General features: G+C 40.7%; 2 protein-coding genes across 2 annotated transcripts; both read right to left on the bottom strand.

The window, feature by feature from the left end:
- Nucleotides 1-1405: 1405 nt before the first annotated feature.
- On the bottom strand, nt 1406-14968 carry LOC306937175 (protein FAM83F-like; the record flags this gene model as incomplete). The annotated part of the gene is made up of 4 exons (XM_079520839.1): nt 14364-14968; nt 3593-3760; nt 2223-2344; nt 1406-2123 (listed from the first exon to the last, which is right to left on the bottom strand). Coding segments are annotated over exons 1-4 (1491 nt in total), but the record flags the coding sequence as incomplete, so codon positions are not given.
- A 321-nt stretch (nt 14969-15289) lies between these two features.
- On the bottom strand, nt 15290-27178 carry LOC306936797 (GRB2-related adapter protein-like). Its single transcript, XM_079520421.1, has 9 exons — nt 27114-27178; nt 23862-24098; nt 19639-19761; nt 19071-19162; nt 18257-18376; nt 17617-17812; nt 16774-16875; nt 16412-16540; nt 15290-16240 (listed from the first exon to the last, which is right to left on the bottom strand). The coding sequence occupies exons 2-9, from the start codon at nt 23904-23906 to the stop codon at nt 16058-16060; spliced, it is 990 nt and encodes a 329-aa protein (XP_079376547.1). The 5' UTR covers nt 23907-24098; nt 27114-27178; the 3' UTR covers nt 15290-16057.
- Between the last annotated feature and the right edge of the window lie 20 nt (nt 27179-27198).

The raw sequence follows: 27198 nt of genomic DNA, 5'->3' as shown, positions 1-27198 counted from the left end.
TTACAATAGAAGACAACATTTCAAGATGTTGACTGCAGGGCTTCACATTGTTCCATCGCAACATACATTACTCTTGTCTCTTTTCAAAGTCAACTGGATGTAAACATCCATGTGCAAAATACATGTCAGTGTTCTTGGTTACACAAAGTCTGCCCTTTTCTCTACAGTCTAGAGACCATGACAATAACATACTGTAATAAGGATGCATACTATTAGTATACAGTATTTCTCTGCATCAACATTGCAAATGACTGATTTCTCAACACAGGGGACATTATCAACACACTTGCAAGTTGCAACACACTTTAATGAACACAGTCTATTATTAAGGGTCCTTGGTAAGGGGATACTCTTCTGGCGATAGCACAACCATAGCAACTTGAATAACGTACTTACAGACATGATACAAGCCAACTTTCACTGGGTATTCTATGTGGTATCTGTGTCCAACAGCACAACATTAAACCACTCTATAAAAAACATATATACCTAGACGTATAGCTGCAGTGTCTTTCAGTTTACTGTGAGAGATATAAAATGTATTTGCCTTCAATTAACTGATGCTTTCTGTGATGGCACTAAATAGCCTCCAAATATACAGTACGTAGTGATTGATTGTTGCTTATCGGCATTGGCTACAACAATGACGGGCGGGGGATATATTTTCTCTATACTGAGGGCGCCATATCAGTTCAAGTAAACGACATTGCAGCTTCGTCAGTCTGCACCCCAAGCCATAATGTGCTCCAAACCGAGAGGGATAGGATGAACTACAGCGTAACAAGTGGACCCACATACGGGCCACTCACTGCACTCAATTCCCTCTAAGGCACGATGCATAGATGCAGTAATGAGTAATGTGATACGGTGACCCAGTCCTTGCAGCAGCGTGTGTCACACATGCGATCGTCAGGCCATCACTTTCAAAACTTGTTTTCAATGCTCTCCTGCTTTCACTCTGGGTAGCAGAAGCAATGGCGCCCTTCCTGCATGTACTGCATCTCAGGACTGAATGCAATTCTTCTTCGAATGCCGCTTACGTCCTTTTGGTCCTGTTGGCATAAAAAGAAAGTGAGACAGATTATCAAAAACATCAGTAGTGTGGAAATATTAATAGCACGGCACTAAGGCCCATGCTTTTTTGTTCTTGCTTAATGTAAATCACTCTGGATTAAGAGTGTCTGCTAAATGCCTAAATTGTAAATTGTAAATTGCACCGTTTTTCAAAATTTGAACACGTACCGTCCTCGTCCCCTATGTTGAGTGTCTGAAGAGACATGCTTCTTTGAGGGAGCTTTGAGGTTGGAGGTTTCTTGTTCAAGAATTTCAATATGGCGGGTTTCTCTATTATCTCAAATGAGTCCTCCTTCTCACTAGGTTCAACACCATTGGTGTTTGAGACTTTGCAGGTAGGGGGAACACCATTGGTGTTTGAGACTTTGCAGGTAGGGGGGGTTTGCAGCTGCGGTGTGACCGTGTCTTCCTCTATTGTGTCTGTGCCTGATCTGCTTTTCAGGAAGAGTCTGAACGAACTGCGTTGTTTTCTTGCAGCGAAAGCTAGGACCTTCTTTGGGCCTCCCTTTCCCTCATCATCTTCCTCTACAGGCGCAGCTGAACTGGGCGACTGTGGGCAGACCCGGTCCAGTTTCTCACTACTGCCTACATTGGCGGGGAGCATCTTTTTCTGCAAGCCATTACTCTGGCTCAGTCCACCAATCAATGAGTCTCTTGTACTGGAGAGGTCCTGTAATGAACCTGCACGAACCATGCTGTTCCCCACTACCAAAGAGTACTTGGGGTTGTGGTACTTATGTGCAGGCACCTTCATGTCAACTTGTCTGGATTGGAGAGATACTTGAAATCGTGAGGTGGTGACTGGCAGTGGCTGGGATTGGAGAGATACTTGAAATCGTGAGGTGGTGACTGGCAGTGGCTGGGCTTGCACTACAGGCTTTTTGACCGGCGCGGAAATCGGTGGATTAGTGATGTTGAACTCCTTGTAGAGGTCCACTTCCTCCGACACGGCGTACATCTCCCTAAAGTCATTGTCAAAGAAATCCACCACTTGTCCTGACATCACAGTGATCGTGTTCCTGTCCACCCGAGACGAACTCCACGTAAAGCTAGAGAGGGAAAACACAGGAACTCAGCTTACACAAGATAATAAATACAGTAACTGTCTCAAGCCTATTTATGTTTTGTCACATGACGGCGTTGCTCACCTGTAGGACCCAAACATGACTTTCTCTCCATCTACCAGCATGTATTTGGAACACAGGGAGCCTGGTAGCTTGCCAAAGGACAGGGCCAGCCCTGAGCCTTTCACTGTCCGCACGCGGAGGTTCTGTAAGGATACACCCACTTAGTTACACAACCGGCCTGGCTTAACATGACACACATGAGCCTGAGGCAATGACATATATCAACACACTATGCACCGTCATGAAAGCCTGCTGATCATGTGAAATGCCAAGTCAAACTGTGGCGTTCCCGCTTAGAACAAAGTAAACTTTCGGGATAAGCAAAGCTTGAGCACAAATCCTGTTCAGCATACCGTACAGAGAGAGTTTATATCCAATATTTAAACGTACGTTTTCTCATGCCAATAAAGCTCCTTTGAATTGAATTGAATTGAATTGAATTGAATTGAATTGAATTGAGAGAGAGAGAGAGAGAGAGAGAGAGAGCTTGTTGAGAGATACACATAAAGAGACACACCAGTGATGCTATCCCAGGTGGTTAACCCTTTGTGACGCAGAGCATTGAGTTACAGTTGTTGGAATTGTTCTCAGAATCTACAAATGTTTATTTGTTAGGAATAAGAGTAGCAAAGCCAAGAGCTGTGAAAAGGCCATTCACAGCCTTATCAACTGACACCACAATGGCTTGCTATTCCAGTGTTCCACTTAAAATGGGTCCGATCAGGCTACAGACTTGCCACAGATTAGGTAGAGTGTCTCTGCGGAGCTAGAATAATAGGTCACTGGAATGTATGAATGAATGGCCCAAATAATACATGGATAGGTACTTTACTTCTTAGGTATAACTCAGGTGGCAAAATTGGTATATCTTTGTTGACAAGGTGTTTGTTTATACAATGAAAAAGAAAAGACACCTGACTCAACACAGTAACTCTGTCATTTCTCAACCGTTTCGGACGCGGGAATACTCGCCGGAACCGGGCGCGTTCCTGGGGGTCTGGATGTTTGCGGGGACGCCCCGGGGACCCCCACACGGTACAGTTGCATCGCTCACTTCACACAGGTGTGATTTTTTAACAAGCATTGCCATAACATCAAATGTTAACTACTGACCATGACATTACGATACCTTTCTATGATATCTTTATCACAGATAATCATCAGTGACAATTACATTGTCTACTGTGCTACTTTAATCTTTTCCTTTTCCAGTTTCTCTTTGCATCTATTTACCTCACGACTCACCATACCGTGTCACACACAGTGAGAAATTGCCCATCGACAAGCCCAAGATGCTCAAATTGTGACGTGTTGTGTGAGCTTGTAGATCTGGCTATAGTCGGTGCACGACACCAGCGCGCATGTGTGTGTGTGTGTGTTCGTGTTCTCACCCGTAGATGCATTGCGTTGATCTGAAGCCGACTGCACATATCCAGGAAGTGGGGCACCCCCGTGGCCTCTAACACAGCATAGACAGCCACCCCTCGCCTGGAAGACGCGTCCAGCAGGTCCTGGAGGATCTGCATGTCGGTCAGGAGGTCCATGACAATGGCCACCACCTGGAATAAAGCCAGTGGTGGAAAGAAAACTTAAGTACTGTACTTAAGTACAATTTTGAGGACTTTTTACTTTAACTGGAGTATTTCAAAATGTCAGTACTTTTCCTTCTACTCCATTACATCTGAAGGTGCGTTCAGACTTGGATGGTTAGAGTGGTGCGATTACATACAAAGTCAATGCAAAGACGAGAAGTTGTGCGAACGGGCGCTGCGCGACCTTGCGCAGCACAAATATATATAGGCAATATATATTCAGGTCTGAACGCAGCTTCAAAGGCACATATTGTACTTTAGTTACTTTGTAGATTGTAATTATTATTACAAACCATGGAAGGGGGGCCCTGCCCTGCACCCACTGTCGAGGTGCGTGTAAATAGGTATGCTCTATTCTTACAAACCATACATTAACCACATCAGCCCTATATACATTTTGGCTATTTGAAAATAGCCAAAATGTATATAGGGCTGATGTGGTTAATGTAGTTGATCTAAAAAACTTGTGAAATGGGACATTCTGCACAATAAGTATTTTCTACTTTTGGTACTTTAAGTAAATTTTTATACCAATACGTTTGTACTTTTACTCAAGTAAATGTTTAATTCCAGACTTTTACTTGTAATTAAGTATTACTGTCTACATTGCACTATTGATACTTTTACTTAAGTAAAACATTTGAGTACTTTTTCCACCACTGGGAAAAGCACACAGGGCAAGTTCAATATGAATATAAATTGGCTAAAAGAGTTGTGAAGCAGAATTGATGTACAGTATGTGCATTTTCACATACAGCATTTTGGTTGTCACATGTATATGAGTGATATGAATGAATTGGGTAACACTTGCTATGCTATGATAAACTAATAATAATAATCACACTATAAGTCACTAAGTCATCGGAAAGTATTTATGACTTCTTATAACTATAATTCTACAGTGTTATAAGCAGACTAATTCATTTAAAAAAATGCAATAGACCAGTGCCCAGGCCTAGTCGGGGACCACGCAAGTCGAGAACACTGGGAATGCATACCCCACCGGTTATGTACTCATTGTACTGTACTTGTTGTCAGAGTATCCAGTGCTGTACCCAGTACCACTACACTACCATAGTACCGATAGACCAAATATGGATACGGATCTCCTCTTATAGCGCAACCGATTTATAGACAGATTAACATAGGATACATAGTTTAGCAAGAGTTGCTGGCCCTCCCATTTTCATGCGAGTTCTGGGAACTCAGATTACCATGGAGGTTGTAATGTGCACATTATGTAAAAACTAAAAACAAATTATATACACTATATACACTACAGCATCAGTGAATATGACCTATTGTCAAAAAACATGCAGTAATCCTGGTCTTTAAACTGCCTCCCCCTGGCCAGCCTGATGGAGGGGAAAAGGAACTGTTTGGAATAATGTGTTCCTTCCACACGCTACGTCCAACCGGGGAAACTCCCCCATGTCAGGTGGGAAGCAGCTTGGACTGCATAGAAGGAAGCATGAGGTCAGTCCGTTGCTCTCCCCGTGTTGGCAGAGGAAGTGTAGCGCCCAGGATTACATTCGATAATTGACACTAGGTGGGTTGCGAAATCGTGGGAAAATCTTTTTTTTTAAAGAAACACAATAAGACACTGTTATTTTCTGTTAACACTTGAAGTGGTTTTTCAAGTTTAATTACCCCAGCAGGGTTGCTCACAAAAGCATGAAATTATTCAAACAAGCATAGGCAAAAATTATTTCACATTGTCTCCACAGTCCACACTGACAGTTATAACATGTGGGTTGCACAAAGAATAAGTCCTAAACCAGTTTAAATCACAGTGTATCTGTTAAGCATGTTGCACAACACAGTATTTCAAAGGCAGACAACCTTCAAGCTCACACTGTGAATCATTGGGAGTATGAGATCTGCTATTTAAAAAGAAATCCGTGAACATTTTCATTTTTGCCTACAATGACATTCCCAAAATTTAAGTGGGTACAGTATAGAGCACCGCAGTCCCGCCCCCTACCATGGACCAGGAAATGATTCTCCGTTCATTTTCCTCATAGACATTTCAGAAAGTATTTATTTAAAGACGTTTACACCGCGGACAAAGCCAACTCGAGTCGTGACAAATCATGACAACAAACACAGTTTTTGGGCCGAACAAATAATTAGAAAGAAGAAAAAAACGGCAGATTACAACACTTTTTTTGTTGTTTTTCTTCTTTGTAATTATTTGTTTGGTCCAAAATATTGTTTGTGTTGTCATGAGTTGTCACGACTCGAGTTGGCTTTGTCCGCGGCGTAACCGTCTTTAAATAAATACTTTCTGAAATGTCTATGGGAAAAATGCATTGGGATTCATTTCCTGGTCCATGGTAGGGGGCGGGACTGCGACGCTCTATTAAGATGCCCATGGATTATTTCAGAATGGAGACGTAGAGTGCCAAGCAGATTTTGCAGTTTTTTTTAAATCAAAAGCAAAAGAAAAGAAAAAAGAAGAAAATTCACTACAAATTCCCAAAGACGTCCCCAGACGCAACCACAGGGGGTGATTAAAGACGTCTGGAGATGTCCTGGGCACAAAATGTGTTAAGTTTGGATAAGATGACAGCATATGTGCGGTGGACAGAACACCAGAGGCAAATTCCTGCCATGAATAGAAATGATAGGCTTTAACCAATTTGAGTAGGAAGTATATTAATTTCTTCAACAATATTGTTTTACCAAGAATTTGTTGCAATGATACAGCCACTAGCAGTGTGGTAGCACCATCTGTTTGTCCTTGATTATCACTTTGTATTGGTCCACCAACTCAAGCAATAAATGCTTGGCATGGACATGTTGTCAGCTAGTAGTCTGAGCTTCCTAGCAAATGGATGAAAATCTTATAAATCACACTCATGTGAAGTGAGGGGCGCTCTTATCATCATACATCAATCACTTGGCGTCCTCACTTTTTTCCCCTCACTTTTTAAGCCCTCAGCCAATCAAATCATCGCTATGGGGTACACACAGACACACAAAGCTGGGCATAGGAGGAGCTAGCGCCCTAAAAAATAAAGTAAAAATTGATAATTATCCTCAATCAAGTGTCCTCATATTGTTACTTATACAGCCTATATATAATTCAATATGGCAGCCAAGAATATCAATAAAACATGAATTAATCATATGTAAAAGTATTAACCTAAGGTTTGTTAATCCCAGTTTAAAATCCTGAACAGGATAAAATTGAACTTGGATTAACACATTTTAGATTAGACCCGATTCTGAACTCTGTTAAATTTGTGTTGATGCCCCTGGATGTGTACTGTTCACTGTGACTGTAGCATATTGCAATGATCCGTTTCCAAACTTTCCATCTGAGGAAACCTCTACTTGCAAAGTAGGGCAATATCTTGAACAGGTTTTATGATTTAAGTGTGATGACTGTTTTGCAAAGTATCCCATTATCACCAGACAGACAGTGCCTTTTTTGTTCTTGGGTTTCATTACATCATGTCATGTGATACCCTATTTGCCTATTGTCACTATTACTGTAGTGTAGGTGCATTCTTGGACCCGACTCAACACTAGTACCAACTATGAAGTGTACAGTTTCATGTTTTCTTGTAAGTTTGCTAACGTAATAATAATCATACATCTTAAAAGATTATGAATTAAATCATGGGTTCTGAAACTTTGTCAGTAATTAAAATATAATAGTTCTCTTTTCATACTTACCACAGGCTTGAAAACAACAGAGTCAATCCAAATAAAATATGTAACGTACAATTTGGTGCCTTCTCTCAGTCTGTGTAAAAGAACGTTTGACTGTATTATGCGGCCTATTATGGAAGAGTTCGGCAAGTTCGTGTGTGTTCGTGTTTGCCATGCATGCCAAAGTGCATGATGTGATTTAAATTTCAAGGTGTTCGAACTATGCAGCGTGCCACGTTTCGCAGCACACTCGCATGAAATACATAGCCTAACAGGTTTTCTGTAGTAGATGATTTACTTCACCTTGAGGCTTGAGGGAAACAAACAATGAGATGACATTAAATTGAGATGACATTACCCGGTGAGTAGTAAGTACTACTATAAGCAAACGTGTTGGACCCATACCAGAAGTCAAAAGAAAGACAGAATTATGTGCTGTTTATATAAACACAAGCCTGGCAGCAATAACCTTGCTGCTTTCAAAATACCATTTTGTCAGGCCTATAAGCCAACCAGCTCAACAGAGTCAATGAATCTTCATCTGGACTTGTCTCATCTGGATTTGCCAGATCTGCCACAGAAAAAAAATTCCTATGCGCCAAACCAATCACTAAAACAAACTTTTGTGCTTTTGCCACAGTATTTTGCCACAGTCAATCAGGTGACAGATGAAGCAGAAAACAACATTATGGATTGACCAGGTGAGGACCCCTCACCTGGTCTCCAGCAGCAAGGCATCAGGGTAGCAAGGCATGGCCAGACTAATATCACTGCGTAGATATAGTCTGGAACTTCGGTGTGGATTTATTTCCATTTCCAAGGGGCAGTTACAAACAGCATCACAGCAAAAAAGTCTCACTTTGAATAGTGGGCTCTGATTGGTCACCCGCAACTCTGGGGTGAGAGAAATGCAATTCCAACTGAGCCAATCTCCCCATCTTTTTTTATTTTATTTCCTGTGGCAGATTCGTCTGGTTTCCGGGCTATAGAGGGTATGCGCGTGACATCATCATCATACCAGGAGGTTATGTGGAAAGGCCTACTGAGTTGCAGAAAACTACTTTCTGGCATTGACAGACCGTACATCCAAACAGAAAAGTCATATTTGATTGCATTAAATGACTTTAATCAACATTAAACTCACTTTGTCACTCATTTTGCCACTCGATTTGCCACTCGATCTGCCATTCACTTTATGCATGCGCATACACTCTATAGCAGTGGGGGGAGCCGGCCGGTATTGCAATAATAGGGCTAAATATGGATTCCATCTGTCTTTACAAGTCCTGATTTGAAACTGACATTCATACTCCAGAACTACACCGTCAACACTACGTGGCCTACAGTAGCATGTTAAAACACGCCTATGAGTCACTGCGCCAAAGTTCATTCATCGACATTACATTGCAGGATCATTCATGCCAAGATTAAAGATTCAAGCGGTTTCATTCGCCACATGCTCATACAAGTACTGCAGTGAAATGCTGACGTGGCTGATCAGACTGTGCCATCAATGTCTAACATCTATAATACGGTAGAAACAAGGTATGATACTAATGCGGTTTTGATTGATTGAAACTTTTATTTCACAGTATGTACTGCATAGAATGGGTACATTTCAAATGAAACTGCTACTATGAGGATGAAACCGAAAAGCATTGTTTACATCAGGGTCCTCCATTTTCAATTCATCAGAACATTTAAAGACCTACAGATATACACTTCTATGAAGAACAGGAAATAATCATGTAAAGAAAGAAAAAAGGGAAAAAGTACGGTATGGGAAAAGGGGGGAAAAGGGGACTTTTTTATTTATTTTTTACGTGGGACAGTTTCTAATTGCAGCCGTCCGTAGGTGCTCTTTGAGAGCAGTGGCGTTTCCAGGAATTACATTTTGGGCAGGCAAGAATTATATTTTGGACAGGCAAGATGTGTTAATTGTCGTCTCCCCGCGCACAATCGTAGCACTAAAGGTTTTCAAAGAGATATACCTGCCAGACGAGTAGTATACAAAGGCTGAAAGGCTTGCATTTACATTCCAATGGGTGATTGAGGGTCGCGCTCTACCGCGACGGCCAATCAGCTGTCCACTAATAGTTCTCACGTCTTGTTTTTGTCCTCTTTTTTTCTCATTGTATGGATTTTGGCCAGGCCAGAAATGGATTTGGACAGGCGGACGCCTGCCCTTGCCTTATTGTAGATACGCCTCTGTTTGAGAGCGGTTTTGAAGGAGTCAAGGGATTCACATTTCTTAATGGCTGTTGGTAGGGCGTTCCACATTTTAGTGGCATAGGAGCAAAATGAATTTAATCCCTTGTTTGAGGTACTGTAGGTAGGCTACTACATTTTATAATACATGGGTACTAACATAATATTAAAGTGTAAAGTGTAGAAAATTAAACAACCTAATAGGTGTGCAAAAAAATCTATATACATCAATATCCTGTACTGTTAGTGTATAATTGTATATGTCATGGATTTAGTTATGTCTCGCAATGCCAGATGAGAACGGAGAACAGAGCCCTGTTGTGCTATCAAACCTGTGACAATCGCTTTGGAAACCAATCATATCACTGCCCCAAAATGTGAAGGACCACCCTTAAGACGTTTGATTGGCTCTGCAAAGCAGTTGTTGTTCTTTAACTCTCCAATTGTTTCCACTCAGTCTTAGCAATGAAAGTTGTGAGACTGTCCTGACTGATACAAAAACTGCTACTATGAGGATGAAACCGAAAAGCATTGTTTACATCAGGGTCCTCCATTTTCAATTAATCAGAACATTTAAAGACCTACAGATATACACTTCTATGAAAAACAGGAAATAATCATGTAAAGAAAGAAAAAAGGGAAAAAGTACAGTATGGGAAAAGGGGACTTTTTTATTTATTTTTTACGTGGGACAGTTTCTAATTGCAGCTGTCCGTAGGTGCTCTTTGAGAGCAGTGGCGTTTCCAGGAATTACATTTTGGGCAGGCAAGAATTATATTTTGGACAGGCAAGATGTGTTAATTGTCGTCTCCCCGCGCACAATCGTAGCACTAAAGGTTTTCAAAGAGATATACCTGCCAGACGAGTAGTATACAAAGGCTGAAAGGCTTGCATTTACATTCCAATGGTGATTGAGGGTCGCGCTCTACCGCGACGGCCAATCAGCTGTCCATTAATAGTTCTCACGTCTTGTTTTTGTCCTCTTTTTGAGTGGTGTAAACCACTCCTACAACTGGCTTTTTTGTGCAGAAAAAATGAGCATGGTTGCTATGTTCAAAATAATTTCTGACGTAATTAAATCACACCCGGGTGAACTGGATGACCGTAGCAACCATGCTCATTTTTTCTGCACAAAAAAAGCCAGTTGTGAAATCACATCCGGGTGTGATTTAATTACGTCAGATCAGAGCTGATCAGGCTATATAATACCTTACCTTATATAATACCTCACATCGGACAAAAACTCCAGCTGAATCAACTTCATGGTCACAAATCATCACATCAGAAGACGACCCTACCTAGCCAAAGATCTTTAAAGACGGTGGGAAGCCCAATAGACGAGACGCAAGACAAAGTTTTGTTCAACACCAAGAGAATATTAGATCACGGCTGCTCTTTGCCGAGACAGACTTTCATTACGTCAGACATTACGTCAGACCACAGCTGATCATGCTATATAAAACCTTACACCACTCAGTTCACACGGGTGTGATTTTTTTCTCATTGTATGGATTTTGGCCAGGCCAATAATGGATTTGGACAGGCGGACGCCTGCCCTCGCCTTATTGTAGATACGCCTCTGTTTGAGAGCGGTTTTGAAGGAGTCAAGGGATTCACATTTCTTAATGGCTGTTGGTAGGGCGTTCCACATTTTAGTGGCATAGGAGCAAAATGAATTTAATCCCTTGTTTGAGGTACTGTAGGTAGGCTACTACATTTTATAATACATGGGTACTAACATAATATTAAAGTGTAAAGTGTAGAAAATTAAACAACCTAATAGGTGTGCAAAAAAATCTATATACATCAATATCCTGTACTGTTAGTGTATAATTGTATATGTCATGGATTTAGTTATGTCTCGCAATGCCAGATGAGAACGGAGAACAGAGCCCTGTTGTGCTATCAAACCTGTGACAATCGCTTTGGAAACCAATCATATCACTGCCCCAAAATGTGAAGGACCACCCTTAAGACGTTTGATTGGCTCTGCAAAGCAGTTGTTGTTCTTTAACTCTCCAATTGTTTCCACTCAGTCTTAGCAATGAAAGTTGTGAGACTGTCCTGACTGTCATGTGAGCATAGCATTTAGTTACCCCCGCATGTGCTCTCTCTCTCTCTCTCTCACACACACACACACACACACACACACACACACACACACACACACACACACACACACACACACACACACACACACACACACACACACACACACACACACACACACACACACACACACACACACACACACACACACACACACACACACACACACACACAGATGAGAAGTGCAGATGAGAGGAAAAGGGGCCCATAGAGGAAGAGGGGCCCGGATGTGCAGTGGTAGAGCAGCTCAAAGGGGAAGACATTTCAGATGAAATCTGTGTCACAGTTATTAATCATGTCATCAATAACAACCTTTCACTGGGAGAGTGGGTCAGCCCAATCTCAGGAGATCAACTGTGCCATCGATAGTAAGAATGCTCAGCAATGACAATCACAAAGTAACTGCTATACTATATCCGGTACCATGTGTAAATAATAAAATATGTAGATCATTTTTTCGAGTTTGCACAAAAACAAATTTCACCCACCTGTTTTGCACCTGTAAAGTTTAACCTGTGAAGCTGTGATGTGATAATAAAGTTGATTCTGATTCTGCATGTCTTATTATATTTCAGAACTACTGTAAGCAAACTGTTTTTCCATGTCCTTTGTGTAATCATCAAAACACTTCTTTTTTTTCCAATACGCATTTCACACAATTCAAAGACCAGTTCCGTGCTGCTGTGGTGGAAGGGGAAAAATCTTCACAGTAGAACAGGAAGCTGCCACCTGCCATAGTGGATAGGTTGTTGCCAACAATGCGTAGGCCTACAAGAAACCCAGACAGGACCACAATGTGTTTGCCAACGTCAGCGGTGTCCAATGTGCGGCCCGCGAGCCAAATGCGGCCCTCGGATGAATTTTATACGGCCCTCTCAGCTTCATACCTGAATTGTATTATAAGCCCACCCCAACAGCATGGGACTTTTTTTCCCTGGGCATTTCCCAGAGTAAAATGTGTCAGTGTTCCTTGTTCCTTGTATTCTTTTTTTTTTAACCTTGCTCGTCTGGTTACATTTGGTAATGTGACATATGGCTGAAAGAAGGCTGAGTTACACTTTTTGTTCACAGCACACACCTGACAAAAGACCATTGTTATTATAAGACCAATATTGCTGATGATAGCTAAATAGAATAATTTAAATGCGATGCATATGATAGTTAATTACCTATCCATTAGTGGCTTGTGGGAAGTTCCACATAAGGCCTTTTAGTTTGTGCTTGAAATGTACTGTAATTCTGCAAACTGTTAATAAATATTTCAATCAATCAATCAATTACAAGCTATAATTATAGTAGGCCCTATTATATATGTATGAATGATATGAGTCATCATATGCAGTATGATGTATGAGTCACATCTGTATAGGGAAATATTGTGACGCAGTGGTTACATAGCCCCAGGTTGTAGACGCTTTCCCACAAGCATCACATGATAAATGGTGAACCAATCAAGTAGAATAATGCCTGGCCAAGTAGGTCAGTGACTGATGACTTCTTTGAGTGACTACTAAATTTCCTCCTGAGGACCACCAATCGTGGGAACCCATTCCGTAAAAGAAAAGTTTAGCCTAATAAATGTTTCTTTCCAAGATAACCACACCAGGGCCGGATCTACCATATGGGCACTTTGGGCACGTGCCCAGGGGCCCTTAGGCACCAGGGGCCCCTCAAAAAAATAATATATATATATATATATATATATTTTTTTTTGGGCACGGTGGCATAGTTGGTAGTGCTGTCGCCTCACAGCTAGAAGGTCCTGGGTTCGATTCCCGCTCGGGACGCTGTGGGTGCTGGCGGCGTGTTTCCTCCTCCGCGTCATCAGTGCCCATACCCGAGGCGGGGTTGGCGAAAGGGCCTTTCTGTGTGGAGTTTGCATGTTTTCCCTGTGTCCCCTAGGGTAGGTACCCTCACAAAAAACATGCAGTAATCCTGGTCTCTAAACTGCCTCCCCCTGGCCAGCCGGGGCGCCAGATGGAGGGGAAAGGAACTGGTTGGAATAACGTGTTCCTTCCACACGCTACGTCCAACCAGGGAAACTCCCCCCTGTCAGGTGTAAAGGAGCAACTTGGACACTCAGGCATGAAGGAAGCATGAGTTCAAGTCCGTTGCTCTCCCCATGTCCCCCATATATGGGGACTAGGTTGGCAGAGGGTGTGTAGAGCACATTAGATAATTGACACAAAAAAAATAATGTTTTAGCTCCACAGAAAATGTCCCTGTTAATCTGAATGAAATAAATGGTGTCTAAAAAGATTAGTGTTTTATTGTTGGTGAGAAGGGCAGCTGAAAAGTGCAATTGTGTGTAAAGCAGCAACAATGTGCTAGATTGGCTGTCACTCTGGGGGGGGGGGTAGGCGACCGGAAATAGGCCAATAATGGCATAAAACTGCCCCAAAACGGCTCCAAAACAGGAAAAATGTTGCACACGCGTGAAGGGGGGCCCTTCGAGCTTCAGTGCCCAGGGGCCCTCATCAGAGGTGTTAATCCGGCCCTGAACCACACGTACAATTTATGTTCAAATGGGACTGTTGACTACAACAAAACAACATGGGATGCAACAGACTACGTGTACCAAGCAACTACGTACCTTGTTTGATTCTTGTATGAGTTTCCTCACCACCTCTTTAATATGTGGGCCATTCTCTTTTGGTGGATGGGTGTAAACGGTCACCCGAGTCGCTCCTTTGTAATAAGCATTACCGGCCGACCAGCCGAGGTCCAGCGGGGGGACCTCGGTGTCTGACATTGCGGGCCAGTAAGTCGAGTGAACCCCAGAGTCCGCACTGGACTCCTTGGACTTTTCATTTCCTCCAGATTCTGAGACAGAGTCACTACTATAATCCGAGTCATATTCGTGGAACGTTTTCCGAATCGATTTAATTTCTCTCGCGGACAGAAAGTCTTTGACGTTGTCCTCTTTCAGGCGCATCTTGAAAGCGCCATCGCCGTTTTTCAGCAGCTGCTCCAGCGCGGCTCGCTGTTCTTCACTGTAGTAAAACTCTGGCCTGGACTCCGGTATCTTTTCATTAACGTGCTCGTCGTCCAAACACAGTAGTTGAGACTCGGCCATTGTAGTGGCGAGTTTCCAAAGTATTCCCACCGCGTTTGAGACAACCTTTTTTACCTACGTACAGGTAACCTAAAGCTAGGTAGGCACACAGACAGTAACGCACAGCAGCAGGTGAGCTGACGTTCAACCTGTTCAAAGTTTGGGGAGGAGCTAAACTCTGTTTGACTTCATAATGGAAAAATATGATTAATGTTATTCATATGATTCATTGCAATGTTATTGCTACATAATAATTCAGATCATTGTTGATTTTTTTTATTTCCAATCTGATAAAATGTGACAAATTAGTAATTACATAGGCCATAGCCTAGTTAAAATACAAATAGTTAGTTCAATCAACAGTTGAATATACACTTATTTTCTATATGGGACAGGTGCACGTGCCAGTTCTATTAACAAGGCTGCATGCACCATATCATTGGATATGTGTGGGTGTTGGTGTCTCAGACTCAAGAACATTCTGGAGACAAGAAGGAGCTTATATGTTCATTAAAGTGATTATTTCCACTGTGTTGTGTTCTCTATATATTCTGATGATAGCAATCATTGCTCTAGACTAGAGTAGACCAGGAGTGGGCAACTTGATGATGGAGAGGGCCACTATATTTCCACACTCACTCCAGAGGGTCACTAGTCCTATAATTAAATATAGAACAAAACAAAAACAATAATATACCAGTATTTGGCTATTAACCTGCGGGCTGCATTAAGTGAAAGTAGGGCCGCATGTGGCCCCCGGGCCACCAATTGTCCATGTATGCTCTAGTCTAGGAGACTATGAGTGTGTGTTTGTAACAAGTGAAATTGGAGGTTAGCAGACAAAATTGTAACTACAAAACTATACATTTTAAGAAAAGAATGGGTTGTTAACACACCTGAAAATGTATTTTCTAAATATTAAAGGGCTGGAGAGACAAGAAGACCCCTGACCTGACCCCAAACACTATAGCAATTGTTACTATCAAAAACAACACTTACACTATATACCTTTAAGATGTGTACAAGAACCAGAATCACTATTAGGCTATCACACAGTCCTGGCACCAGAAGTATGAAGTTGTTGTCAAGATGTAGCCAAACATGATGAGTCACTGATGGTTTTATCTTTCTGTTCATTTTACTGTGCATATATCCATGGACCCCATAGCTGATGAGTAAGTCAAAGATACACAACCGACTCATGTCGTGTGCATTCGCCCCTGGGGTGAGTTTCACAGTGGCGACGTGTAATTAGCAGGAAACAGCCCACTTTTCCCGCGCAGTCTCCCTTTCCACCATGTTGCATCTGAACGATCCAACACTTCAATGATATCACCAGAACCGAAGCCAAGTTCATCATCTTCTTCTGCTATGAAATCGTATATTGCCTTCGCCTTTATCGAGGTGGCTGCCCTCTGTGGACACATAATGCATGCACACGCATGACACAAACACATGCAGTACAGACACAAGCATACAAATAGCTACTATAAACTGATATTCATTTCCCAAATCCATTTAATCCAAAATGTGAAAACCCCCCAATCCACTACAGTGAGGTGTAATTGAAGAGGCAGCAGGCCTACCTGAGGATTAGGCATGGTCTCTGATGTTCGACGGGATACAGAGGCTGACGTGCTAACAGTAGTAACAGGGCTGCTTCTTCCTGTATGGCCGATGGTGTGGGCCCTCTCTTCTAGACCAGCTCTCTTACTCTATATGGGGAGGAAGGAATAGTCTATTAACTAGACTTGGTTGTTGTGAACATTATAGACTCTATCGTTGTCGCTGCAAGCACCTAAACCAGAGCAACTCAACAGGCATATACTGATTATTAGATCAGATTCAAATCAACTAGAAAGCTGCAGTGAATGAATCATGCACCCAGATAGAAACACATAGTTTGCTAGTGTAAATCATGATGAAATAATGGGGAGTATATATGTACCAGCTGGTTGTGAGGTTGGTCTGAGGCTCTGCGCTGTGTAGCTGTTGTGGCAGAAGGCGTGTTGACATAGTTTCGCTGCTCTGGCAGACTCCCCCTTTTCAACTGAGAAAGATAAAATGTGGAAATTAATGTTTTATGTTATCTATGGTGTAACAAGTCAAACACCCCCACAGGAATTCTATTCCAGTAGTATAGCCTCTTGATGTCTGTAACCTTTATGGATTGACAAATGAACTGCATGAATGTAAACTTTAGAATGTGAAACAACAAACCGGTTATACACCAACTTGCTCAGTAAATGATAAACCATGCATTTACATCAAAAAGCCCTTGTATGGTAGTGTAGTATACACACACTACCATACACACAATACACACTACAAGTTGCGCAACACATTTCTGCATTGCAAAATATTTGATAATCATTGTCGGGTTTGATTTACAGGATTAAGCCTTAATTGTTGAGGGCATTTTACACACCTATAGTTAACTGGACTAAAACATGATGTTAAAAAGTTACAAGTTTAACCAATCAAACTTGTTTCACAGAAGCTCATCCAACAATCTCAGAGTTAAAGAAATATTAAATCAAACCTTGTATTATTCAAATACATTTTATAACCTTGGTGATCATTTACCGTATCCTTCTTAAATAAATTACTGTAATTACTGTGTAATTATCCATTCAATGAGGAAGCTTCTCCTCCACCATCTCCGAATTAGGCTTTGAGATTAGATATGACTGTAGCTAATAAGCAATTAGGCCATATTACAGCCTTGTTCATGAAAATGTGACCCCCCCACCCATCTAGTTTAATCGAGGTACCCATACAAATGAAATACCGTTTGGATTGTAGAGGAACACTTCATGCTGTCATCATGGCATCCATCAATGAGGTAGATTTCCCTCAGTTTAGAGATGGAGGTGGACTTGTAGAATTCCACCAGTTTGTTTAGGGAGGTAAACCTCTCAGACCAGAGGAAGTAGTGGCCTTTGCTGTCCTTCATCACTTTGAAATGCTGCACGTCGCAGTCATGTCTGTGGGGGAGACGGCATGTTTGTGACGGCTCAATTGTTTAAAACACTGTGTGACTGGAAACTTAAAATGTCCCATCTCTCCATGTTCCTCCAAAATGTTAGCTGTTTCCTCGGTTGGATTGTCCCCTACTGGTCAATCTAAATATCTACGAGTTTAAAGTTATACTAACATAAATCAAACAAATGTTATAGATTCTCTCTCTCTCTCTCTTTCTCTCTCTCTCACACACACACACACACACACACACACACACACACACACACACACACACACACACACACACACACACACACACACACATGTACACACTCTTGTACACACACACACACACACACACACACACACACACACACACACACACACACACACACACACACACACACACACACACACACACACACACACACACACACACACACACACACACACAGTCGAACACATACTTAACAGAAATGGAGAAATCTCCGGGAGAGCTCTGGCATCCTCGGATCACAAAACATCCCATCTCCTTGTTCATCAGAATCTCCTCTGCAGCACCACGACTGGCATTTTCCTGGAACCAGCTAAAGAGAAACATATCACGAGTTCATGACACATCTGATCTCATTTATGCTTTACTTTTTTTCTTTTCAGTTTAAATGCAGGTTTTTATATTTAAACGTTTATTAACCACTTCAGCATTATACTTCCTCCTCACACAACCGTGCAAAAGATTTGTACATTTAACTGTTGCAGCCCTAGTCATGTGGCAAATCAGTCTATAAATGAGACTTGAGTTTCTCCTTACAGATGCATAAACATCACACACTCTAGTTAACTGTACTTGTGAGAAAACATGCAGCAAGCACACATGAACCCAGGACAGACCACAGGTGTGTGTGTGTGTACGTGCACACACACAGACACATGCACACAGTATATGCACACTAGCATACAAGCACATGCGTGCACGCACACACGCACGCATGCACGCACACACGTACATGCACACACACACACACACACACACACACACACACACACACACACACACACACACACACACACACACACACACACACACACACACACACACACACACACACACACACACACGGCTGTCACAATGAATTGCTACATAATTGCCTAATAGCAATTATTTGAGATAATAATCATCTTAATTGTCATAATTGTTTCCAGATTGAAACATTTTCAATAAAAAAATGAAAGCATAAAATTATTAGGCCTGAATGTTAACCAAACAGAAAAGAAACAAACCTAGGAGTTTGCATATCTACATAGTTCTGTGGTATGAATCCTTCCTGTCCGTGGAGCTCTGCCTTGTACCATTCATCTTGTGAGCCCATGATCTGATAAGATAAACCACAGCGGTGACACCTTCTACCAAGCCCCATGTCTATGCATTAAAATAAACATACTTCTATGTGTTATAATCTGCTTATAACACTGAATCATTTTCACCTTTATGCACTGATAAGTGCATAGAATAATGCTTTATAATAGTAACAACACATTATAATAATTTTACAATACAGTGTCATAAATGAATTGCCAGTCACTCACAGACATTTTCTTTAAAGAATTCTTAAAGAATTGCAAATCTATATCTAAGGCCTACATGAAACATTTCTGCCTACTCCTCAAAAAATTACTTTATAATGCATAATAGACATGGGTATACATAGAACGTGTTACCAAAACATCAGTAACATTGGGGAAGGATAGCATACAGAGGTAATAAACTGATAAATCAGCATAAAATAAGCAGCATCATATTTTAACTGTTTCAGTACAATTTTCGGAAGTGACGTACAACCATTCTCACCTTAAGAATATCACCCTTCTTGAAGTTGAGCTCATCCTCTGCTGTTGCAGTAAAATCATACATTCCTCTGGCCTCCATGGGTACAGAGTTTGGAAAACGAAGAGTTGGAATGAAGGTCCAAGGCTGTGCAAGAAGAGAGTAAAAGAATTGAATAAGAGTTGGAATGAAGGTCCAAGGCTGTGCAAGAAGAGAGTAAAAGAATTGAATGCGTATAAGAGTTGCAGTCTAGTATAGTACAACCCAAACTGTCTAAAGTCTCAAAACACGTGTGGTGCGTTTCAACACATGGAAATATTTAGTTATTCAAAAACACAACAGAAATTCAGAAATGTGTTTATATTTGACTATTATTAATACAATATGGATAAACTTTCCCTTTCCATATGTCTCGGTCTATGTGTAAAGCTTTGTTACTACAGTAGATACTTGCAATACTGTATTTTGAGCCATTCCCCAAACATAAGCATAATTCTAAAGTATGGACAATGTATTGCATTTGGCTTTGATTTCTTGGGACATGGTTCTTAGCTGTGCATTATTTCTAAACATGGTAAGAGTTGTGGTCTGACAATGCTCATTTATAGGAACTAGCTGAGAGTTGAGCTGCAGCCGCCTGCAGTGATACAATACGTCAGTGATAGGATGAAAGGGTTGAGCTGCAGTGATACAATACGTCAGTGATAGGATGAAAGGGTTGAGCTGCAGTGATACAATACGTCAGTGATAGGATGAAAGGGTTGAGCTGAAGTGATACAATACGTCAGTGATAGGATGAAAGGGTTGAGCTGCAGTGATACAATACGTCAGTGATAGGATGAAAGGGTTGAGCTGCAGTGATACAATACGTCAGTGATAGGATGAAAGGGTTGAGCTGCAGTGATACAATACGTCAGTGATAGGATGAAAGGGTTGAGCTGCAGTGATACAATACGTCAGTGATAGGATGAAAGGGTTGAGCTGCAGTGATACAATACGTCAGTGATAGGATGAAAGGGTTGAGCTGCAGTGATACAATACGTCAGTGATAGGATGAAAGGGTTGAGCTGAAGTGATACAATACGTCAGTGATAGGATGAAAGGGTTGAGCTGCAGTGATACAATACGTCAGTGATAGGATGAAAGGGTTGAGCTGCAGTGATACAATACGTCAGTGATAGGATGAAAGGGTTGAGCTGCAGTGATACAATACGTCAGTGATAGGATGAAAGGGTTGAGCTGCAGTGATACAATACGTCAGTGATAGGATGAAAGGGTTGAGCTGAAGTGATACAATACGTCAGTGATAGGATGAAAGGGTTGAGCTGCAGTGATACAATACGTCAGTGATAGGATGAAAGGGTTGAGCTGCAGTGATACAATACGTCAGTGATAGGATGAAAGGGTTGAGCTGCAGTGATACAATACGTCAGTGATAGGATGAAAGGGTTCAAGGACTTTAGAAAAAGGTTATGTTTCGGTCCGGCTGACCTCCATCAGATGAATTCAAGGACTGCCTAATAATATGTGACAATGTGACACAGAGGTGCTCTATATATATACACTGTATGAATGATGATACTGTATGAAAGATACGGAGATGTGAAAAATAAAGAGGAAAAAATGAATAAAGGAAGTGGAAAACTATTTTTGAATCATTTTAAAATAAAGTGGGGTCACACAAGTTAACTTCCTCTCTGTTGCTACAATGAGGCCAGCGATTCATTAGCCTGATCAACAACATGACTTGTGTCTATAGTAACTGTTTACTCACAGATACACAAATGTGGCCAAATTTGATTGAGGGACTGACATTTTTTTGAATTTTCGTTTTTTTCATGTCATATGAAAGCAGGGAATCATAGCTTCAAATTGACATATTGGTTGTTCAGTTTGACCCACCAGTGTTGCGCGATGGCAGGCTCTCAGTCAAGCCACTGAAAAACCCATTACACGTATAAATGCAAGTTAGATATCTTCGCTGAATTCAAATCCCATGCAGGCAATTATCTTTAATATTACATTTGGCTATCTTCCCACAAACATGATTTAACACTCAAACTCTTTTCATGGTTATGGATGAGGAAAATTATCATTTGAAGACTTCTATTTACAGGTGTGGATGCACAAATTCAATTACACATAAAAGTCATCCTCACAGATGACCTCACATCACCACAAATCTGTTCATTCAGCTGTGCGTCAATATTTTTTGCTTTGTATTTCCCTGAGGAAAGAAACTATATAGGCAATGCCTATTCATCCAGAATAGAAAACATCCACTCTATCTCTCCTTCATAAATCAACATAATATATTCACTTATTGTCCGTAATAGGTCATGTATTAGCTTCCTGAATTAACACATGATAAAAACAACAAGAGAACTCTTTGATAAGACAGAGAGGAGTGGACCAGGATTCTGAAGGTCATCAGCGGGATTGTACATTCCACTAGCATGAATAAGCCAAATTGAATCGTTAAGCACAGTCACCCTGGGGTCCCTATAGGCAATGATTTTCCAAAATCATTAAATACTTAAAATGACATACCGTATTATATAGAACAAAACGATGAGTATAAGCATAATAGACAGTCTGATAAGCATTACTTAATTACATTGTACATACATACTGTACAGTGAAGCATGAAAGTCAATACAATAGTGTGATAACCCCCTGCTACCGTATAGATTTATTACACTATTTTGTTCATTGTTGCTGATACAAGTGTGAAAATAGGAATGGTGATGTGATGAGATAAGATTTGATATGCTGTAGAGATGTTTGCAAATGTATGGTTTCGCAGCTTTCGCTATACCATTAACCTCCCAAACGTTTGAATCTTTGAGACAGAAAGTCCTTGGCCCTGGCTCTCTAGGATGACACATAAAATAATATTAGAATACTATTCTTGAAAGTTACTCTGTTAACCTTTGGGCTACTTTAATAGACATATTCTGTCAGCCTAAACATATTACCAAAAAAGACAAACCGACAATGCCGATTATCTTTGCTAGCTCTCCTCCTGCAAGTCATCTGGGCAGTCAACAAAGAAAGTATGGATGCCACATCATGATGGGACACTTTGAAGTGGTGCTTACTGGCAAAGCTGATCATTTTGTATTTTATAGAGGCTTAACACTTAGGCCAAGGCTTTGGATTGAAGATGGAACATAGATAAGACGTGTATGCTACACTACACTGAAGTAATTGTGTATCAAGACATGTGCAGTTAGCCTTTACTGCATGTCTTCCCCCCATCTCTCTCGCCATTTCCTGTCAGCCTACTGTCTGTCCCTCCATAAAAAATATAAAATAAAGGCGAAAGCCACAAAAAAATTGCAGTTATTATAGTTTTGAAGTACAATTAGTACAATTAGTAGTCCACTCCAGTGGAGTAAAAGAATGAAGGTAAATCATGTAAACAGAGATGCAAATAATAGTACAGTATTGCCATTATAGAGATAGATTGGCCCCTTAGATCTCTTCCTTGACGAAAAGTGACCATTTCATTTCCCAATTCAGCACAAAGACCGAAGGTGGGTGTAACAAATATTAGAATAGATTATGACATAACTAATTATTGATGGGGACTATACGACTGGTTCTCAATAATATTAAATGTTCCATACTTTCTATGAAACAATGGTTCATATTAGATCCAATAGGTCTTATACCTTTTGGATCAATCAACTGACTTCTCATTCTGCACATTTTGGTGCACATTTTTACTATCAACAACAAGCACACAGTATATGCCTTGTTGTTTAAAATAGCTCAATTCTGAGCAGTTTGGCAAGCCTTTTTTTATTATTATTCCTCTCCCATCCTAACAATAACTTTCTAAATTACTTCCCTTCCATTTAAACATGTAACTGACAGCAAAGAGGAACAAACCAGATAATCAAACAATAAGGCGTAAAAATGTTTAATGACGTGGAAGGCAGTCGTAAACAGTTAATTAGTTTGGGAACCGCATACTTTTGCCAGTAGCTAGCTTATTTAATTATCCACGCAAATTACTTTCAGTGATAAACAGTCTACAAATCATTGCCATTATGCAACTTTGTTTTTCACTTTTGGAAAAAGCAGTGATACATTGGCTACTATGTATGTACAAACAAATTAACTACAAATTTACAGTAGCATGAGTGTGGAGAGAGAGAGAGAGAGAGAGAGAGAGAGAGAGAGGGAGAGAGAGGGAGGGAGAGAGGTTTAAAGACAGACACACATTATTTTCAACGTACCTGAAATTCCCAAATTGTGGGACTGAGAGTGCAGCTTGGCCCCATGCACGCTTGGCAGGTCAGATGGGTGACTGACTCATGGCACTATACGGTCGTCTTCAGTGTCTGCAGTTGGTCGCTTGTGGTTGTATGCAGATACAGAGAATTTGCTCTGCTGCGGTGAAGAGACCGCCTCTTTTCAAACTAAACACTAGGTTTCCTCATGTCTTCTCGTACGTACAGTACACTCTCCAGAACCTTCTCACGTGAAAATGAGGAGATTAGCCTAAGTACTTGATTAGCCTAAATACTTGTGTTAAAATAATCCATGCAATAGGCCTACGTTTGATTTTAAAATTGTTAACAGTTTAAACTCATTCAGACACTCATTATATTTTCCTTGTTTTTGTATCCTTCAAAGCTATACATATTAAGTCTATATAGTATTTCTGAAAGCATCGCATAAACGGTAATACTTTCTAATATTTGTTGTTACTGTCGCCAACATCACCAAATTTCCTTACAGTATCAATAGCCAACACAATTCTAAAACAGAAAACAAAAGTGGAAAACTGGACAAACCTCAGTGTCCTAAGCGACGTGTGCAGGTGTTTGATATAGTGTCTGACATGGAATCAATCAAGACAAGTAATACTTAAAGGTAACAAAATAAATATTCCACTATAAAGAATTATATTCTTATCACCTCCTTATGCTTATATGATGGTGTAGCTCTGCAGGATACTAGCCGTCTATATGGGGGTCAGTTGGCAATGTATTCTCCCAAAAGTCAGTCAGTCAGTCAGTCAGTCAGTCAGTCAGTCAGTGTCTGGAGTGAATCTCTAGTTGTCCTGCATAACTACATGAGGATACTGCCCAACAAGGGACAGGTCTGAAAACAAATTAGATCTAAAACATGACCACTGAGTATCACCATGTAATATAGCATACACACAAAAAGTCCCACATGACAGATTCACCACCTTTAATGTCAGTTTATGTGTTGCTGCTATCCCGAGATAAGATACAATCAAATTACTTTTGACCATTAGACTATATAGTGGTAATTAACTTCTTCTTTAGATTTATGATGTTAACACGGTAACACCTTTTCTGTGAAATTGCTGATGAAACGGCCTGTGGCATTTTAATAAACATAGAAACAGGAGAAAATGTAGCTCTTCACATCACATGTCAAACAGTGAACTGGATGATGACAGTCTAAGGAAACAAGGTAGTCTAGTATAGGCTATATGATTATCTATTGATGCATTTTCAAACATGAAGGATACATAATGAATGTTAAGCGCAAAAGGAATTGTAAATATTGCATTGATATTTGTTGTTATTATTATTAATAATAATGATGTTATTGAAAATGAACAATGTTTGGGTTCTGTGTTATAATTCTATGGATATATATGTTCATGTTTTACTGAAATGTGCACAAATAATGTGGTTTGGCAACAGGCAGCTTTGGCAACTCCATATGAGAATATCAGAGAACTATTACATGTGGCTATTCATGCAGTCTGTCAGAAACAGCCTATCCAGCCTTTAGTGCTTGATAATAAATGAATAATCACGAATCTTTAATTAAGATTTAAAATAATTATTAGAAGTAGGCTAAGTTATTTACTCCCAGAAAACAACGTAGGCCTATGTATGCCATAATAAGTCTATAGTACAGAAATTATTTCATTGTTTGATTAAAATAGCTGATCCTGTGATCGACTATAGCCTACTACAAGATCACACAGCGCACACACAAAGCTCACTGAAAGCTTGTAGTTCTGCTATTTTACGCGCTCGACACCGTCGCACGTTAGATCATAAATCATGTGAGATGTCAGGATAGCCTACAGTAATGCAGTAGATAAGATAGACTACGACCTGAATACTGAACGTTCTCCCCACCACATGCAAGCCGCATCTCCAAACCGCTGCTCTACAGCTGCAGGTGTCGTTTCACATCCGCCTGTATAGTGTTACTTAATACCGCAACACTTCAGCAGGCAGGCAGGCCTTGGATGTTGTCTTTATGTGTGCTTTTATGAATTTAATTGTATTAGTTTTATTATATTTTAATACTTGCTTTGCAATATATTAAACATAGGCTATGTTTTCTCATGCAAATAAAGAATTGAAATTTAATTTAATTTGTGCGTACGTGCGTGTGTGCGTGCGTGTGTGCGCGCGTGCGTGCGTGCGCTTTCATATTTTAGTGCAATATTTTAGAAAAATCACACCCGTGTGAACTGAGTGGTGTAAGGTCTTATATAGACTGATCAGCTGTGGTCTGACGTAATGTCTGACGTAATGAAATCACACCCGTGTGAACTGGGTGACCATAGCAACCGTGCTCATTTGTTGGTACGAACAGACAGACAGACACGTAAACTAACAAAGCCAGTCGTAGGAGTGGTTTACACCACTCAAAAAGAGAAAGCAGGATGGATGACTGTCATTAGTGTCATAAGATTGTCATTTAAGTTTATAACCACTAGATGGGGCTCTTGCAGCACCGGTGAACACATTTGTTATTTCTGTTACAGCAGGTCAGCAGGAGCAGAGGAGGGCTTGTTTTTATATAAATGCAACCTTGGTATGACATCCCACTGCCATTATTTAAATGATATAGAAACAGATTCTGTGGAATAAAAGGGTTTGTCGAGGGTTTATTTTAAGCCAGTGAGTAATATTTGGAAATCATGATAGCCAAGGCTAGCTGGTCTGGTGAAGCGAGGTTACTAGCCTATAGTATAGTAAGTTATGAACACAGTTTAAATGCAAATATGTTTAAAATAAATACATAAATGATAATACATACATAAAAATACTTTTATTTCCCCAATACAAATTTAAAAGTTAAACCCCAACACTGCATTTTATCAGAGCGGTGCAGAGCACTGAGGGCGCAGGTGTTCAAAGCCCACAAAAGGGCACATCTCTGCCATTTTTGGGGTGGGCTTTTTGTGATGGTCCCTCGGCTCGTGCCATTTCACACCAGAAATGTAGTACATTGGATGTATTATATGCTAATGGGGAAAGATGTTCCACAATAACTTGGCTCATTCCATTGGACAGTAAAATAAGCAATACATTCTGAGTCAATACCAATGTAAACGTGAAAAGGGCCATGGATTCATGTTGGGCAAGAAAATGGCACTTTGTGCCAATTGGGGCAGGTGCCCAAGCCCCCCCCCCCCCCGTGCCTGCAGTTTATTAACCCATACATATACGTACATAATACATAATCCAAAGTCTTCTTACCTGCCTCCTTGATTTTTTTCTGAATCAAAGGTTTCATGGCATCAACAAACATCAATCAATCAACCTAACCGAACCGATCCCCCTC

The sequence above is a fragment of the Electrona antarctica genome (assembly GCF_951216825.1).
Source record: "Electrona antarctica genome assembly, chromosome: 14".
In the NCBI taxonomy this organism is placed as follows: Eukaryota; Metazoa; Chordata; class Actinopteri; order Myctophiformes; family Myctophidae; genus Electrona; species Electrona antarctica.
The sequence above is the reverse complement of the archived record's forward strand: the minus strand, read 5'-3'. Positions and strand labels throughout refer to the sequence as shown.